Source organism: Thermothelomyces heterothallicus (genome assembly GCF_042370625.1).
Source record: "Thermothelomyces heterothallicus CBS 202.75 unplaced genomic scaffold P884_scaffold_8, whole genome shotgun sequence".
Classification (NCBI taxonomy): domain Eukaryota; kingdom Fungi; phylum Ascomycota; class Sordariomycetes; order Sordariales; family Chaetomiaceae; genus Thermothelomyces; species Thermothelomyces heterothallicus.
In genome coordinates, this window is record NW_027192569.1 from 771,054 (window position 1) to 785,390 (window position 14,337).

The window sequence follows — 14,337 nt, forward strand, 5'->3', positions numbered from 1 at the left end:
AGCAAGCCCATTACCACCCTTTCTTGTCCGCTTCAGTCTCCTCCGCCGGGCTCGGCGCGTCCGGGGTGCTGCCGCTCTGGGCGGTCGCCCCCCGGGCCCCCGTCACGACCTTTCCTCCGCTGCCGCCTTCGCCGCCGCCGATACCGCCGTCCTTGCGGGCGCCAAAGTGCCGCAGGACGAGCCAGGCGGGCAGGACGGCTGCGGCCCAGAGGCCGAAGTTGAGGTAGACGCCGCCGACCTCGCCGAAGATGGCGATGGACCCGAGGCCGTAGCTCAGCGCCTGCCAGGCCGACTCGGTCCCGCGGAGCAGGGCGGCGTAGCGGATCACCTCGGCCTCGTCGCGCGCGAGGTTGTGGATGATGAAGTACCTATTTTTTTTTGGCGGGGGTCGAGTCAGCCAAATATTATAAAGAGAGGAGCAGCATGGGCATGATTACAGGAACAGATAGTTGAGCTGGAAGCCGAGCGTCAAAAAGACAAAGACGCCAAAGGCGGCGCCGAAGCCCGAATCGGACCAGTCGTACGTCGGCCTGGTGCGGTGGAAGCGGGTTACCAGCACGGTGGCCCATATCCACCAGGCGCCCTGGAGGATGACGATGGCGGCGAACGACGACCGGGTCCTGGTCTTGAGCGAGATCTTGGTGCGGTCTAGCCAGTGCTGCGCGGAAGAAGTCGCATGAGCATATGACCAATTTAAAGTATTTAATGGACAAAATACAAAAGAAGAGAACGGAGGGAGAGGGGGTCGGTCTCTTACGCCCAGGATGTTCCCCGCGATGACAGCCACGATGCCGGACAAGAACGAACCCAGCGCGCGGGATCGGACGCTAAACCACACTACAGAAGGAGAAAAAGAGGGACATGTTAGCTATTAATCAAGCTCTGCCCCGTGTTTTGTGAATCGCGAATAATGATTAATCAGCGACTTACGTGCGAGGTAGGTGAAGAAGACGGCCTCGGCGAAGACGGCCTGTCCGATGAAGAGGACGAGGAGGAGGAAGTTCCTGCCGAAGAAGAGCTTGGTGGTCTCCTTGATCTCCCACCACGGGTTCTGCACGATCGAGAGGCTGACCTTCTTGCCGTCCCTCCTCTCGACCCCGGAGGGGCTGTTGAGCAGCAGGCCGACGAGGGGCCCGGCGGCCTGGATGGCGATGAAGACGAGGAAGACGGCGTACGAGACCTTGCCGGCCTCGTTGCGGTCCGCGTTGAGGCCGAGGTTGATGGCGCCGCCCAGGATCTGGCCGCTCAGGCGGTAGGTCAGCCAGTAGCCCAGCGCCTTGCCGCGGTTCCACGGCTCCGGGTAGGCGATGGCGATGGCCGCCTCGGCCATCCAGAAGACGCCGGCCGAGATGCCGCACAGCGCCGCGCCGAACAGCGTCAGCCACTCGGTCCCGAACCGGTTGTTGGTGTAGAGGCCGGCCGCGTAGGGCGCGTACCCGATTCTGCAGTTAGCCAGACATATTATTATTTGAAACTCTGTCAGCCCTGCGCTCTGCGAGACACGGAGGGAAATAATAAGAGAAGAAGGAGAGACAGAAACAAGAGAGAGAGGAAGACACTCACGTCCCGAAGATGAGCGCCCCCTTGATGCCGATGTAGTGCACGAGGGCGCTGGAGAAGTAGCACGAGACGACCATGAGGCAGAAGGTCAGCGCGTTGGCGGCGTTGACCAGGCGCGGGCTCGCGGCGCCGCCGGCCCCGAGCGAGTTCATGGCGCCCCAGATACCCGGGGCCGCGAGGTTGCAGAGCCCGAGGATGGTCATGTTGTAGAAGGTTGACCGGTACCATCGGACTGGATCATCGCGTCAGACCGGCGGTGCGCTCTCACAGAACTTTCCTTTCTCCCCGTCTTTCTCTTCCTGTAAATATTTTCTTCTACTTACCTGGGTGCTGCTGATCCTTTGGAGGAGCATTTTCGCTCTCACTGTCTCGCGAAACATCCGCCATAATTATTGACTGGCACTGAGCCAGCTGTGATCCGTATGGCTTAATTAATATGCAATATTATCACGCAGAGTGCTGTGATAATTATTATCTTAATTGAAGCAGAAGCGACGAGGGGAAGCCACGACAGGGTACGCTCGGGCGGCTAATGTTGCTTGCACAAACTGCCCTCTGCGTGGTGAGGTTGCATTAATTATATATGCTGGGGCTCGTTTTCTGTCCCGAAAGTCTGGTTTGCTAGATAATAATTAATATTAGCTGGGAGCTCTCTGCGCTCTGGTGAGGTCACCACCCCTTGTCCTTTGCGCCAGCGATGGGGAGTAGCACGCCATCTTTCTCCCACGATAGCCAAGCGACGCGGATCCCTGTCGCCTTCGGACGGTCACCTAGTTCGTCCCAGTGTTCAGGTAAACATTCCGTGAATGGGATAGCTGGTTAGGGGTCTAAGCTAGTCCAAGCCAGCGATCAGAGGTATGACATGGCGACCGGCAGTTGTTGCGAGCAAGGGAGCAGGAATGGGGTCCAGATTCTTGACGAAGCATACTATCTTATTGCGGAATTTTAGTTCCTTTGTGGTAAATTGGAGTAATCATCCCGATATTCGGGCGGTGTGTATGCGGCGTCCATGGCCTAGTTAAGTAACGGGAATGCAAAGAAAGCGAGCGGACGGACATCAACTGATGGACCATGAGGCGATACAGTTTAGTCCAATTCATAACTAAATTTCATGTTGGAAATAAAAAATGAAAAAAAAGTAATTAATCACACATGTCCTCCAGTCCCTCCTCGCCTCCCTGTTGTGCTAATAATTAAGTATTTGTTTGACTGCCCTCACGCTCATGGAAGATCCCACCAGGGCTCGTGCAGGTTCCTGAGGTCGATCTCGCTGGGCAGCTTGAGGTACGAGGTCATGTCGGAGGCGGGATCCTGCTCCTTCTTGGTCCAGCCGTTGCCAAAGTACCAGGCGAAGCGGTTGCCCGTGTCCGAGAGGTACTCGTACTCCCAGTCCTCCCAGCGGGGCTCGCGGCGGACGGCGGTGACGTGGCCGGCGCTGCCGGGCCAGACGCCGTGGATGCGCCCGCCCGGGCGGCCGCCGTTGTACCAGGAGCTGCAGCCGTCGGCCAGGACGGTGGTGGCGAAGAAGGCGTCGGCGTACTCGAGGAAGTCGTCGGCCGCCCGCCGCGACGGCTGCAGCGACCGGATGCCCTCGCGGCCCATCTTGCGCAGCACCTTGGCGTAGTACGTCAGCTGCGTCTCGACGCTGTGCGGCACCGTCCCGGACGGGCCCGTCCCGTGCGGGCCGTGGACGAAGAAGAGGTTGGGAAACCCGGGCGTGGCCAGGCCGAGGTACGTGTAGGGGAACCCGTAGGACTCGCTCTCCTTGCCCTCCTCCCTCTCCTCCCCCTTCTCCTTCTCCTTCTCGCCAGCAGCAGCGCCGTCGGGCCGCCACAGGTCGCGCAGGTCCCGGCCGCGGGCCCGGATGGGGAAGGGCGGGACCGAGTCGACGTTGGCGCCGGTGGCGCAGATGATGGCGTCGACCTCGCGGACCCGGCCGTCTTCGGTCTCGATGCCGGTCTCGGTGAGGCGGCGGATCGGGGTGCGGATGTAGTCGACGTTGTCTTCCGTCAGGGCCTCGAGGTAGCCCGGCCCCGGGGTCAGGCGGCGGCAGTTGGGAGAGAAGTCCGGGATCATGTGGGCGAGCAGCTCGGGCTTCCTGGCCAGCCGCCTGCGCATGATGTCGACGAAGCGGTCGCGCAGCTCCCGGTTGAGGTCGGAGCCGCGGAAGAAGCTGCCGAAGCGGCGCCAGTACTTGTCCTCGAGCTCCTTGCGGAAGGCCAGGTAGGTCCGGTCGTCCCTGAACGACTCCTGCTGCTCCGGCGGGATCGGCTGGGCCTCGAGCGTCCGCTCGTCGCCGGCCCACGACGCCGCGATCCAGGTCCGGTTGCGGGCGTAGTGGTCGAGCCGGGCCACCACCTTCTGCAGGTTGGCCACCAGCTGGATCCCGCTGGCCCCGTTCCCGATCACCGCGACCCTCTTGCCCCGCGGGTCGAAGGAGGGGTCCCAGTTGGAGGCGTGCCTCAGCAGCCCGCGGTACTCGCTCATCCCGGGGTAGTCCGGCAGCTTCCAGGCGTTGAACCGGCCGATGGCCGTGAACAGCACGTCCACCTCGTCGACGGTCTCCCTGTCCGCGCCGAGGTCCCGCACCACCAGGCGCCACACGGCCCGGTCGGCGTCCCAGTCGGCGGCCTCGACCCGGTGCCGGAACTTGGCGAACCGGTAGACGTCGTGCTTGCGGGCCACCCCCTGCCAGTAGTCCCGGATCTCTGCCCCGGGCGAGAACTGGTCGGACCAGTCCCGCTTTGGCTCGAACGTGGCCTGGTACACGTGGGATGGGATATCGCACCGGACGCCCGGGTACACGTTCTCCAGCCACGTGCCGCCCTGGATTCGAGCGTTGCCGCGCGGACATGTGTCAGAAAAAAAAAATCAGGACTGAGACAGGGGTTTGGAGCGGGAGCGGGCAGGACTCACAAAGTCGTGATTCTTCTCGTAGATGGTCAGCTGGATGTTGGGCACCTTGGCCGGGAACAGGATCCCCGCCAGGACCCCCGCGAGACCCCCGCCGATGACGGCCACCCTCAGGGAGCGAGGCTCGTCGATGAAACGGTCGACCAGGCTGAGCCTGGACTTGGGGTACAGCGGCGACTTCTCCGCCGTGCTGGTGCTGGTGCTGGTGCTGGTGTTAGTGTTAGTGCCGGTGCCGTTCGGGGTGGCATCGGCCGCCGCCCCCTGGGTCTCGACCTCGGCGGCCTCGGCGGCCTCGGCGACCCGGACGGGGGCCTCCTTGGCGTCTGCTGCCAGCGCCGGCTCTTTCAGGGCGACGCCGTTGGCGTGCCCGTTGGCGTGCCCGTTGGCGATCACGGTCGTCATGTCGTCAGTCGGTCCCCTCCTCGGCTTGCGTAGTCCTTTGTCGTTCGCTACGCCAAGAACAGCAGAAGGCGCGTGCTCGCTAGGTCGCTCGTCGATAATAAGCGATACTAATTAGGGGGGAAGTAAGTGTCTTGGTCTCTTTCTTTCGGGACGAACTTTAGTCCTGTAACTTAGAGCAGCAGCCAAGGCAATTCTGGTCCAACGCAATCCGAGACGCCGGACTGGTCCTGCTACCCAGGTGATTTTCTTTTATAAACTGCATGACCTACCCCACCGTCCGCCGTCGATAGAGAGCTCGGTCGCGTTCGGTGAATGGTCCCGGCCCGCAACGGCGACGAGCACGCCACTACCCCACGCTGCCACACCATCCTCGGCATGGACCCTGGATGGGGGTACCACAGCGCCGGCAACGGAGGAGCGGCTCGTGCAGATGGGGACGGATTGCACCTCGAGCCGGCGTGACATGGTATTTTTGGCCCCTGCGGGCTCCGAGTGCCCTCATTCCCTGCATCTTGCTACATAATAGTATCCGGTTCGCGAGCGCGATGGGGTTGAGAAGCACGAGCGGGCAGTGGATACCACTCCATCACGCAAGCACAACGCCCCCATTGCGTAAACGTGGCATGCCGCGAAAAGCAATTTTCCGGCTAGATCTGAACCCAGTACCGTAGTTATGGCGAGATAATTAGCCTCGACAAGGATGTCTGTTGACTGATAAGCGAGTTCTGGGAGGCGTCGACCGGTTCAGACCCGATCCCCGTTCATAGATCTATCTCGATCCTCAAGGTGTATGAAAAAGGTATATGAAAACAAGGGGCAACCCCATCAGAAATCGCCAGCAAACAAATCCACCTACCTGAACAACTTATTATCATGCTGTAGCCCAGGATCACCTTACTGTTCTCATTGCCCGTCGACCCATACCATATTCTCTTGACGCTTGCTCTTGAGCCCTGATAATAATTATTATTACACTATTTACTTATTGCCAACACGTCCGACCCGCGGCCCGACGCGCCCACGATGGCGGGCAATCACACAAAGAAGTGGTACCACATCCAGTGGTTTGCGGACCAAGACACGCCCCGAGAAAGGAGACTCATCTTCAAGCTGGACCTGCTCATCGTGCCGTACGCGCTGCTGGCCTACTGGACCAAATATATTGATCAAGCCAACCTGAGTAAAGAAGCCCCCCCTGAATTTCTGATTTCCGTCCCGAACCACCGAATAATATCTACCTACCTATTAATTTCACCTCGCCCTCACGCTTTCACTTTTCTGCGGCTTAATATTTACCACGTTTCGCTGACCCGTTTTCCCCCTTCGCTTTTTCTCTCCCGTGACAGACAATGCCTACGTCGCCGGCCTCAAGGAGGACCTCGGGTTCGAGGGCAACGAGCTGGTGCAGTTGCAGACCATGTACATCGTCGGGGCCGTCGTAGGGCAGATCCCCTTCATGTACCTCTTCACCTGCCTGCCTATGCACTGGATCGTGCCCTTCCTGGACGTGTCCTGGGGCATCTTTACGCTGCTGCAGTACCGATCCAGCTCGTTTGCCGAGCTGGCCGCGTACCGCTTCCTCGTCGGTCTGTTTGAGGTGTGTATTAATTGTCTATTTACCTACTCGAGGGATATATTATTAAAATGTCCCCCGAGAAGTCGCACTGGGTTTATTATTATAAATATTTGCTGATATCGATTAACAAACCAAATTTTGCCTGATTTATTATTAACAACAGTCGGCCTTCTTCCCCGCCATGCACTACATCTTCGGCGCCTGGTACCGCGGCGACGAGATCGCGCGCCGGGGCGGCGTCTTTTACGTCGGCCTCACCCTCGGCACCCTCACGGCCGGGCTGATCCAGGCGGGGGCGTCGGCGCGGCTCGAGGGCGTGCGCGGGCTGGCGGGCTGGCGGTGGATGTACATCATCTGCTCCCTCATCACCATCCCCATCGGCATCCTGGGCTACGTGGTCCTGCCCGGCACGCCCGACCGCCCCAACCGGATCGTGCTCCGCGGCGACGACGTCGACGTCGCCCGGGCCCGCCTCGCCCGCGCCGGCCACGGGACCGAAGCGCGGCCGCTCACCTGGGGCGCGCTCTGGCGGCTGGGCAGGCGGCCGCGCTTCTGGGCCCTGCTCCTGCTCGACATCTTCTTCTGGAACGGCAGCATCAACACGTCGACGGGCGGGTACCTGCTGTGGCTCAAGAGCCTGGGCCGGTACTCGAACGCGCGCGTCAACGAGCTCGGGTCGGCGGCGCCGGCGCTCGGGATCCTGTACACGCTGCTCATCTGCTTCGCCTCGGATCTGGTGCTGGGCCCGGCGTGGGCCATCACGGCGGCACACGTGTGGAACGCGATCGGGCTCGTCATCCTCGTCGTCTGGAACGTGCCCGAGTCCGCCCTCTGGTTCGCCTTCATGACCACCTACTCGGCCGTCGCCATGTCGAGCGTCCTCTACGGCTGGGTCAACGCCCAGCTGCGCGCCTCCCCCGCCGAGCGCGCCTTCACCCTCGTCCTCATCAACACCGTCTCCCAGTCGACCACCGCCTGGACCCCGCTGCTCGTCTTCCGCACCGTCGAGGGCCCGCGCTTCACAAAGGGCTACTCCTTTGTCCTCGCCAACGCCATCTGCCTCATCCTCCTTGCCCACATCATCCGCCTCTTTTTGGAGAAGCGAGAGTAATTATCTCCTTTTTTTTCTTTTTTTTCTTTTTTTTCTCGCCTATCTGTGCGTAGTTTCGTGGATTTGCCTGCTAACTCATACCGCCCAGGGGTCACCCACGAGACGTAGAATCCGTCTCGCAGGAGGAAAGCAAATCCGGCGATGGTAAGAGTGGACGCGATGCGGAGACGGACTCGGGGTTGAAGATTGAGGACCGTTAATCGTGAGGTGGGGTATGAAGTATGTATGTACTGTACTGTAATCCGTACATACATTTTGTTGGTTGGGGGCGTGGGGTGGCTGTCTGGGAATGAAACGAACCTCCCCGAAAATGCTTAGTAGTGTAGTTAGCTGTTGCCCTAAAGGAGTTAGTCATCACTGGCACTAGTATTTGGTCGCACCTGCCGTCATATAGTGTAGATTGTATGTACTGTACGCACTTTTCAAGTTGGCTTCTCTCCGAGAAAGAATCCCCAATTGGAGTTATTTCCGAAGCCTAATTATGGCGTGATTTCAAACAACAACACGTGCATCTCGATGCATCGCCGTTATCTCACAACCCGAACTCCTCGTGCGCGCGGAATGGAGCTGCGGATCACGCCATGTGCGCCGTTATTGCAGCATGCTTCCCCCGCCGTCTGGTCTCATCCCAGGCTCGACAGCGCGTTCGCGACGACCCACCCCATCTCTTCCTGCGATGCCGAGCATCGGAAGTGTTCCGTATCGGTGGGTTGGATGGTTTGGTGGTTTGGTGGGCAAGGAGATCTCGCGAAGGGCAGTTGTAATTATTTAAGCAGAATGACAAGGGGGGAGGGGACGCTGGGATATTTCAGGTCACACATGGTACCGAGCGAACCTACTAAACGCTTTTTCATCTCATTCATTCAGTCCTCGTCAGTCGTTGAGACGGCGGACACCAGCTCTGCAGAAAACATTAATAATATTTCAAAATCAGGGGTCACTCGTGAAGGAGACGTCAGAGTCAGCACATCGAGCATCAGGTAGTGGATGAATAATTAGTCACCTCGAAGAAGATGGCTGAAGAAAACGGAACCACCACCACGCCGGCAGCAAACGGCACCCAGCATGCGGATAGCGGAAAGAGGCAAATCCTTCTCAACGCCTTTGACATGTCCACCATTGGGCATCTGTCGCCCGGCCAGTGGAAGGTTCGGCGAAGTCCCCCTCCCGGAGCTTAGGCGCCCCGTTGAGATCACTTGGGTTGTTAACGCAGAGCGCAGAACCCCGTGGACAAGTCAGCGACGAAACGAAACCTGGAATATTGGATCGAGCTCGCCAAGCTGCTGGACCGCGGCGGCATCAACGCCCTGTTCCTCGCAGACACCTACGGCGGGTACGACACGTACGAAGGGAGCCTGGACAACTGCATCCGGAGGGCGGCACAGTGGCCCGTGACCGATCCCACCATTGTAGGTCTGCCTCGTATCCTTTATCCTTTCTTTCCTTGTTATATCATCTTCGTTCAGTTTCCGGGAGTGGACTGGGAAATTCTGACAAGGAACAGCCCATATCCGCCATGGCGGCCGTGACCAAGAATCTCAGCTTCGCCATCACGGCTTCTACTTCGTTCGAGCCTCCTTTTCTCCTGGCTAAGCGGTTCTCCACTCTGGACCACTTCACCAAGGGCCGGATCGGCTGGAACATTGTGACCTCATGGAAGAAAGCGGCCTTCAAAGCCATCGGACTGGATAGCCCGATCGAGCACGACGAGCGCTACCGCCAGGCGGATGAGTACCTCCGGGTCCTGTACAAGTGAGTTGCAGTTAATTATTTATTACTTTCCCTTCCTTTTTATGGGCTCGACACCAACAAACAAACAACCCGGCAGGCTGTGGGAGGGCTCGTGGGCGGACGACGCCATCGCGCCGGACCCGGAGAACGACAGCTACGCGGACCCGGACAAGATCCGGACCATCAACCACCGGGGCAAGTACTTCTCGCTCAGCAGCCGGCACATCGTGGACCCGTCGCCGCAGCGAACGCCCTTCCTCTTCCAGGCGGGCACGTCGGACGCCGGGTCCGAGTTCGCCGCGACGCATGCCGAGGCCGTCTTCGTGTCGTCGCACTCGCCGGCGATCCTGCGGCCGAAGGTGGCGCGCATCCGGGCGCTGGCGGCGGCCAGGGGCCGGGACCCGCGCTCGATCAAGTTCTTCGCCACCTTCACGCCCGTCCTGGGGCGGACCGACGCCGAGGCCGAGGCCAAGCTGGCCGAGCTGCGCCGGTACGCGTCGACGGTGGGCGGGCTGGTGCTCTTCAGCGGCTGGACGGGCGTCGACATCTCGCGCATCCCGCTCGACCAGCCCATCACCGCGGCCGACTCGCTCGAGGCGCACAAGGTCCGCAGCATCCTGGACGCCTTCACCACCACCAGCCGCGAGGTGCCCGAGTGGACCCCGCGCGTCGTCGCCGAGCGCGCCTCCATCGGCGGGCTCGGCCCCGTCGCCGTCGGCAGCCCGGCCACCGTCGCCGACGAGATGGAGCGTTGGGTCCGCGAGGCCGACCTGGACGGTTTCAACATCGCCTACGTCACCACCCCGGGCTCGTTCGAGGACCTCGTCGACCTGCTCGTCCCGGAGCTGCGCCGCCGCGGCCTCTACCCGGACCCGCCCGAGGAAGCCCTCACCGCGCGCGAGAAGATCTACGGCAAGGGCCAGAAGGGCCTGCGGGACGACCACCCGGGCAGCGCCTACAAGTACGCCGTCTACAAGGAGGACCCGCCCTATGTTGACGAGCCGCAGCCGCAGCAGCAGCAGGAGCAGGAGCAGGAGCAGGAGCAACAACAGGCGGCCGAGACGAAATGAACGGGAGAGCATGACACATATTATTGAGGACATGGAGCGCTTTCGTTTACCGACTGGCACTGGTTCTCTCTATATTAATTATTCGATTCAGGATGTTCGTCCCATGCGCGAGGGAGCTGGAGTATCAAGAGGAATAATTTAACACAAAAAAAATCAATCATGGGCACTGATTGAGTTGATCCCTACCATATATTACGCTTTGTCTCATATCCGATGCCGAATTGGTGTGGTGTTTTAATTAATATTAGAGGACGCGGCTGCTGCTGTGCCGTCCCTCTGTTAATTAATCTTAGCATGACCGGAGCATTCTCGTCACGGACATTCTGTTCTGCAGGCTGGAGTGTAGAAGACGCGCGGGGTCGACCAAAACCAATCTGTCCTGGCAAAGGTTGTGGGTGACGCTGAACTTGAATTTAAATAATATTCTGACCAGAGCGGAAGCCGGGTATCCAAAGAAACGCAATCTTCTTCAGCCCATCCATCCACTAATTACCACACCTTAATTACTTCAAGACTCCCAAGGCTTCGGCAACCCCTTCTCCTCGTACCATTCCCCGACCCACCCGGTCATCTCGTCGGCCGCGTCCTGGGCCAGCTTCTTGACGTCCTCGTTCACCGCCCAGTTCTGGCCGTACAGATCCGAGCAGTGTGTGCCGCCCTTGACCAGGCGCACCGGCAGCCGCTTGGTGCTCTGGACGGGCCCGCCGGGGCGGAATTTGCTCGACAGGGTGGCGTCGCGCCACGGGTCGTACTGGCCGTTGGTGTGCATGGCCCGCGTCGTGTTGGTGACGCTCCAGCCGCCGGTCCACCGGTTGACGTCCTTGGCGCGCTTGCCTGCCGCGATGCCGTATCCGCCTTCGGGGAAGTGCAGCGGGCACTGCTTGCGCCAGTAGTCTGCGTTCACCAGGCGCGAGACGAGAGTCGGCCGGGTGAGCGGGGCGCCGTCTTGCCACCATTCAAAACTGTTTGGGGGGGGGGGGATATGGTAAGTGTGTGTCTGCCAACTTGCGTAGACGAGCGCAGAGGGGTAAATAAATTGGAAAGGACGTACGGCTCGTTGCAGAGCATCCAGTTCCACTGACGGTTGATCCAGTTGTCAAGGCTGAGGTCCTTGTAGGCCGCGTTGTTGGGGTCGAGGTTTTTGAAGCAGGCAATGTTGTTCTCACCCTCCCATTCGGGGTATCCAGCCGACTCACAGACTAAAATTTGATACCAAGGTCAGTGAGAGGTCGTTGTGATAATTAAGGAACAAGAGGGGTAAAGAAAGGAAAGCAGAACCCACATCCAGGGATGACCTGCTCCTTGACGTATTTGGCGTAACCGTCCAGCGCTTTGGTCAGACCGACACCGCCCGGGCCGGGCACCTTGTTGGTCGAGTTGGGCCACACGTTCTCGACGTAGTCGCAGAAGCGGTAGAACGGGTTATAGCCCGTGGTGTTGAACGAGTAGAACTGGCCCGACTGCCACTCCCAGGGACCCCACTCCAGCGCGCTAATAATCAAGACGGCTTTTGTCAGTTTCTTTCTTCCCTCTCCGACCGACCATGAAAGATATGCACACGGGGTCAGAGGAGTAATCAGTTGGTGCTTACGCAGCAAAGTCGGCATCCTCCAATTCCCCGAGCCCGAACTTGTCCTTCAAAGCCTGCTTGCTCTTCTTGGACCCGAAGCTCAGCACCAGATCCACGTAGTTGATGACGGCCCCGACGTCGGCGCTGCAGTTCTTGGGCGTCGCCTCCTGCACGGGCACAAAGTACTGCCAGAAATCGCCGATCGCCTCGACGACCCCGCTGGAGCTGTAGTAGGCCCAGAAGGTGCCGGGCTCCCTGGCCGCCAGCCAGCCGGCGAGGGCGCCGGAATACGAGCCGCCGGCGAAGATCCACGGCGCCTTGTCTGCGGAGCTGCTGCCGCTGGGATCGAAGGGCGGGACAAAATTCTTGGCAAAGTAGACGAGGTCCTTGAGCGAGTTGTCGAGGGTGAGGTACTGAAGATTCTCCACCGTGAGCTCGTCATAGGGCGACGACTCTCCCCAGTAGCGATGCTCGAGGACGATGACGGCACCGCCCGTCTGGTTGGCCATGACGCCCGACAGGCGGGCAGTGGTGAGCCACGTACGGTTGAAGCCCTCGCCGCTCTGCTCGCCGGGCGAGACCAGGTAAACGGGCGAGCCGGGGCCCTTCCAGTACTGAGTGCCGTACCAGTAGCGCTGCTTGAAGGTGCCGAGCGACGGGTTGGCGTGGTCGATGAGCTGATCGAAGGTGCCCCAGCCGTTGACGGTCTCGGCGCGCTTCTGCAGGTCGGTTTCCGAGACGGTGTCGTCGTCGGGGCCGATATCCATGACCAAGCCGCGGCCGAAGGCGGCGGCCAGTGGGGCTAAGGCGAGGCCCGCCGCGAGGGCGGTGATGGAGAGCCTCATGGTGATCGAGGAGCGGGGGGCGGGGGGCGAGGTGCACGAGGAGTGTCAGCCGGAGGGGGGGAAGCGGGATGCCCTGGGGAAGGTGAAAGCGCTGCCGCCGTTGCGGGGAGCACGAGATTTATTATCAATTGATCGCCTGCAGCCCACCAACTAATTACAGCCCGCTCGCGCGGGAGCGGTGGTCGGATCCGCGGTCCTACCGCACGTTGTTGACAGGGGCGGCCATGCAAGGAACCTGATGAGTGACTGGGCAGACGGCGAAAGGAACAAAATAAAAACGGCAGTGGGCAGTGTTACACCGCCCCAGGGGGTTGCAAGCAAACCACTGGATGGGTGGCCCTGGCCGTCGATTACTACGTGCTGGTGTGCTATCCTAGTAGCTTCCCGCTTGGAGAGCACCAGCCAAGGGTGCGTTTGTGCGGGCCCTGTGTAACGGCCGCAGGGCCATCACCTTCCTGTTCCATGCGATGGATCCCGACCGGACGGGGACCCCCTTTCGGGTCGCGGCTACGATGTGCTCCACCACTCCACAAGAGGCGATCCGGCTTCCGGAAGGTGCTTGGCGTGCAGGCCGCGTAAGGATGTCGGGCTGGATCGCCACGTCGAATAAGACGCGCGGATGCGCCAGGATGCGTTCCTCGTTTCGAGCAATGATGTTTTGGTCCTATTTTTGTTGGAACTGCCTGCATGCAGGATGGCGTGGTGCGGGGCAATTGTGTACTGCCACTACACAAAAAGCTTGTGCAGGAAGGAGGCGGGGACAGAATAAACCCCCGAGAGATTCAGCGCACAGTCAGCCCGTCCCGATCCGGGTTGGCTGCAACGAGAGGGCGACTCGCAGTTCCTTTTGGAGATTGGGACAAGGTACTGAATTGCGAACGGTGGTCGTCTGATGATTGAATTACCGCGCAAGACTGGGTTACGAACTTTGGAGCCGTGTTTGTCCGTACTGCGTACAAGCGCCTTCCTGGTTCGGATTAGGTTGGCAACAAGCATCAATGAGCAATCAGGAAGGAGCGTCTCCGGACATTGTGCCGAGGCGAAGCAAGGCTTACTCGCACCACGCACGCCCACGGGCCGTTGCCTTCCAACCCACCTTGCAGTGGCAACGAACCATTCTCACAACCAGGCATCCGGTCCTGCCTATTAACCGTATTCAGCGAGGAATCCCCTTGTGGTGTAGTTGGCTATCACGTTCGGCTGTAATGGAAATTATTGATACCGAAAGGTCACCGGCTCGATTCCGGTCGAGGGGACTCTTTTTCGTCTTTTTTTAAGCCTCGAAAATACTTACCGCATTGTTCGCCTCTGTATTCCTGTACACTTCCCTCTCTGTACGTCCGAAACCCTAAAGTCTTTTATGCCTTATTAACCAAGGTGCGCAAAAAGTTGTAATATAGGTAGGCATATAAAAATCAAGCATCCTTGTTATTCTCGCTAATTAATTCCGTAACGCACTTCGTATAATTATTACCCAAACAACATAGCTATTCTTTGCTTCAAAAAAGGCAAGCAAAAACATGACGATAGCATAGATGTATATATTCCGTTTTGACCAG

General features: G+C 59.6%; 5 protein-coding genes and 1 non-coding gene across 6 annotated transcripts; 3 read left to right on the forward strand and 3 right to left on the reverse strand.

The window, feature by feature from the left end:
• Nucleotides 1–10: 10 nt before the first annotated feature.
• Nucleotides 11–1,947, reverse strand: P884DRAFT_269034 (major facilitator superfamily domain-containing protein; the record flags this gene model as incomplete). Its single annotated transcript, XM_069442248.1, has 6 exons — nt 11–368; nt 438–658; nt 758–837; nt 931–1,442; nt 1,564–1,792; nt 1,884–1,947. The coding sequence occupies 6 exons, from the start codon at nt 1,945–1,947 to the stop codon at nt 11–13; spliced, it is 1,464 nt and encodes a 487-aa protein (XP_069298554.1).
• Nucleotides 1,948–2,781: 834 nt separating this feature from the next.
• Nucleotides 2,782–4,875, reverse strand: P884DRAFT_276914 (uncharacterized protein; the record flags this gene model as incomplete). Its single annotated transcript, XM_069443016.1, has 3 exons — nt 2,782–4,386; nt 4,477–4,653; nt 4,747–4,875. The coding sequence occupies 3 exons, from the start codon at nt 4,873–4,875 to the stop codon at nt 2,782–2,784; spliced, it is 1,911 nt and encodes a 636-aa protein (XP_069298555.1).
• Nucleotides 4,876–5,898: 1,023 nt separating this feature from the next.
• P884DRAFT_241586 (major facilitator superfamily domain-containing protein) lies at nt 5,899–7,599 on the forward strand (the record flags this gene model as incomplete). Its single annotated transcript, XM_069440225.1, has 3 exons — nt 5,899–6,055; nt 6,222–6,472; nt 6,615–7,599. The coding sequence occupies 3 exons, from the start codon at nt 5,899–5,901 to the stop codon at nt 7,560–7,562; spliced, it is 1,356 nt and encodes a 451-aa protein (XP_069298556.1). The 3' UTR covers nt 7,563–7,599.
• An 899-nt stretch (nt 7,600–8,498) lies between these two features.
• On the forward strand, nt 8,499–10,363 carry P884DRAFT_241588 (luciferase-like domain-containing protein; the record flags this gene model as incomplete). Its single annotated transcript, XM_069440226.1, has 4 exons — nt 8,499–8,710; nt 8,783–8,971; nt 9,067–9,314; nt 9,391–10,363. The coding sequence occupies exons 1-4, from the start codon at nt 8,576–8,578 to the stop codon at nt 10,361–10,363; spliced, it is 1,545 nt and encodes a 514-aa protein (XP_069298557.1). The 5' UTR covers nt 8,499–8,575.
• Nucleotides 10,364–10,574: 211 nt separating this feature from the next.
• On the reverse strand, nt 10,575–13,066 carry P884DRAFT_222016 (serine carboxypeptidase S28-domain-containing protein). The gene is made up of 4 exons (XM_069439508.1): nt 11,955–13,066; nt 11,646–11,854; nt 11,415–11,562; nt 10,575–11,325 (listed from the first exon to the last, which is right to left on the reverse strand). Exons 1-4 carry the CDS (start codon nt 12,776–12,778, stop codon nt 10,872–10,874), a joined length of 1,635 nt encoding a protein of 544 aa, XP_069298558.1. The 5' UTR covers nt 12,779–13,066; the 3' UTR covers nt 10,575–10,871.
• Nucleotides 13,067–13,946: 880 nt separating this feature from the next.
• P884DRAFT_t64 lies at nt 13,947–14,034 on the forward strand. Its single transcript has one exon. It is a non-coding gene; the product is annotated as a tRNA-Tyr (tRNA).
• Nucleotides 14,035–14,337: the final 303 nt, after the last annotated feature.

Coding starts and splice junctions, on each gene's coding strand:
- P884DRAFT_222016 (XM_069439508.1), bottom strand. CDS start 12,778: ATGAGGCTCTCCATCACCGCCCTCGCGGCGGGCCTCGCCTTAGCCCCA. Junction 11,563..11,645: donor GGAGCAGGTCATCCCTGGAT/GTGGGTTCTGCT, acceptor ATCAAATTTTAG/TCTGTGAGTCGGCTGGATAC. Junction 11,326..11,414: donor TGGATGCTCTGCAACGAGCC/GTACGTCCTTTC, acceptor CCCCCCAAACAG/TTTTGAATGGTGGCAAGACG.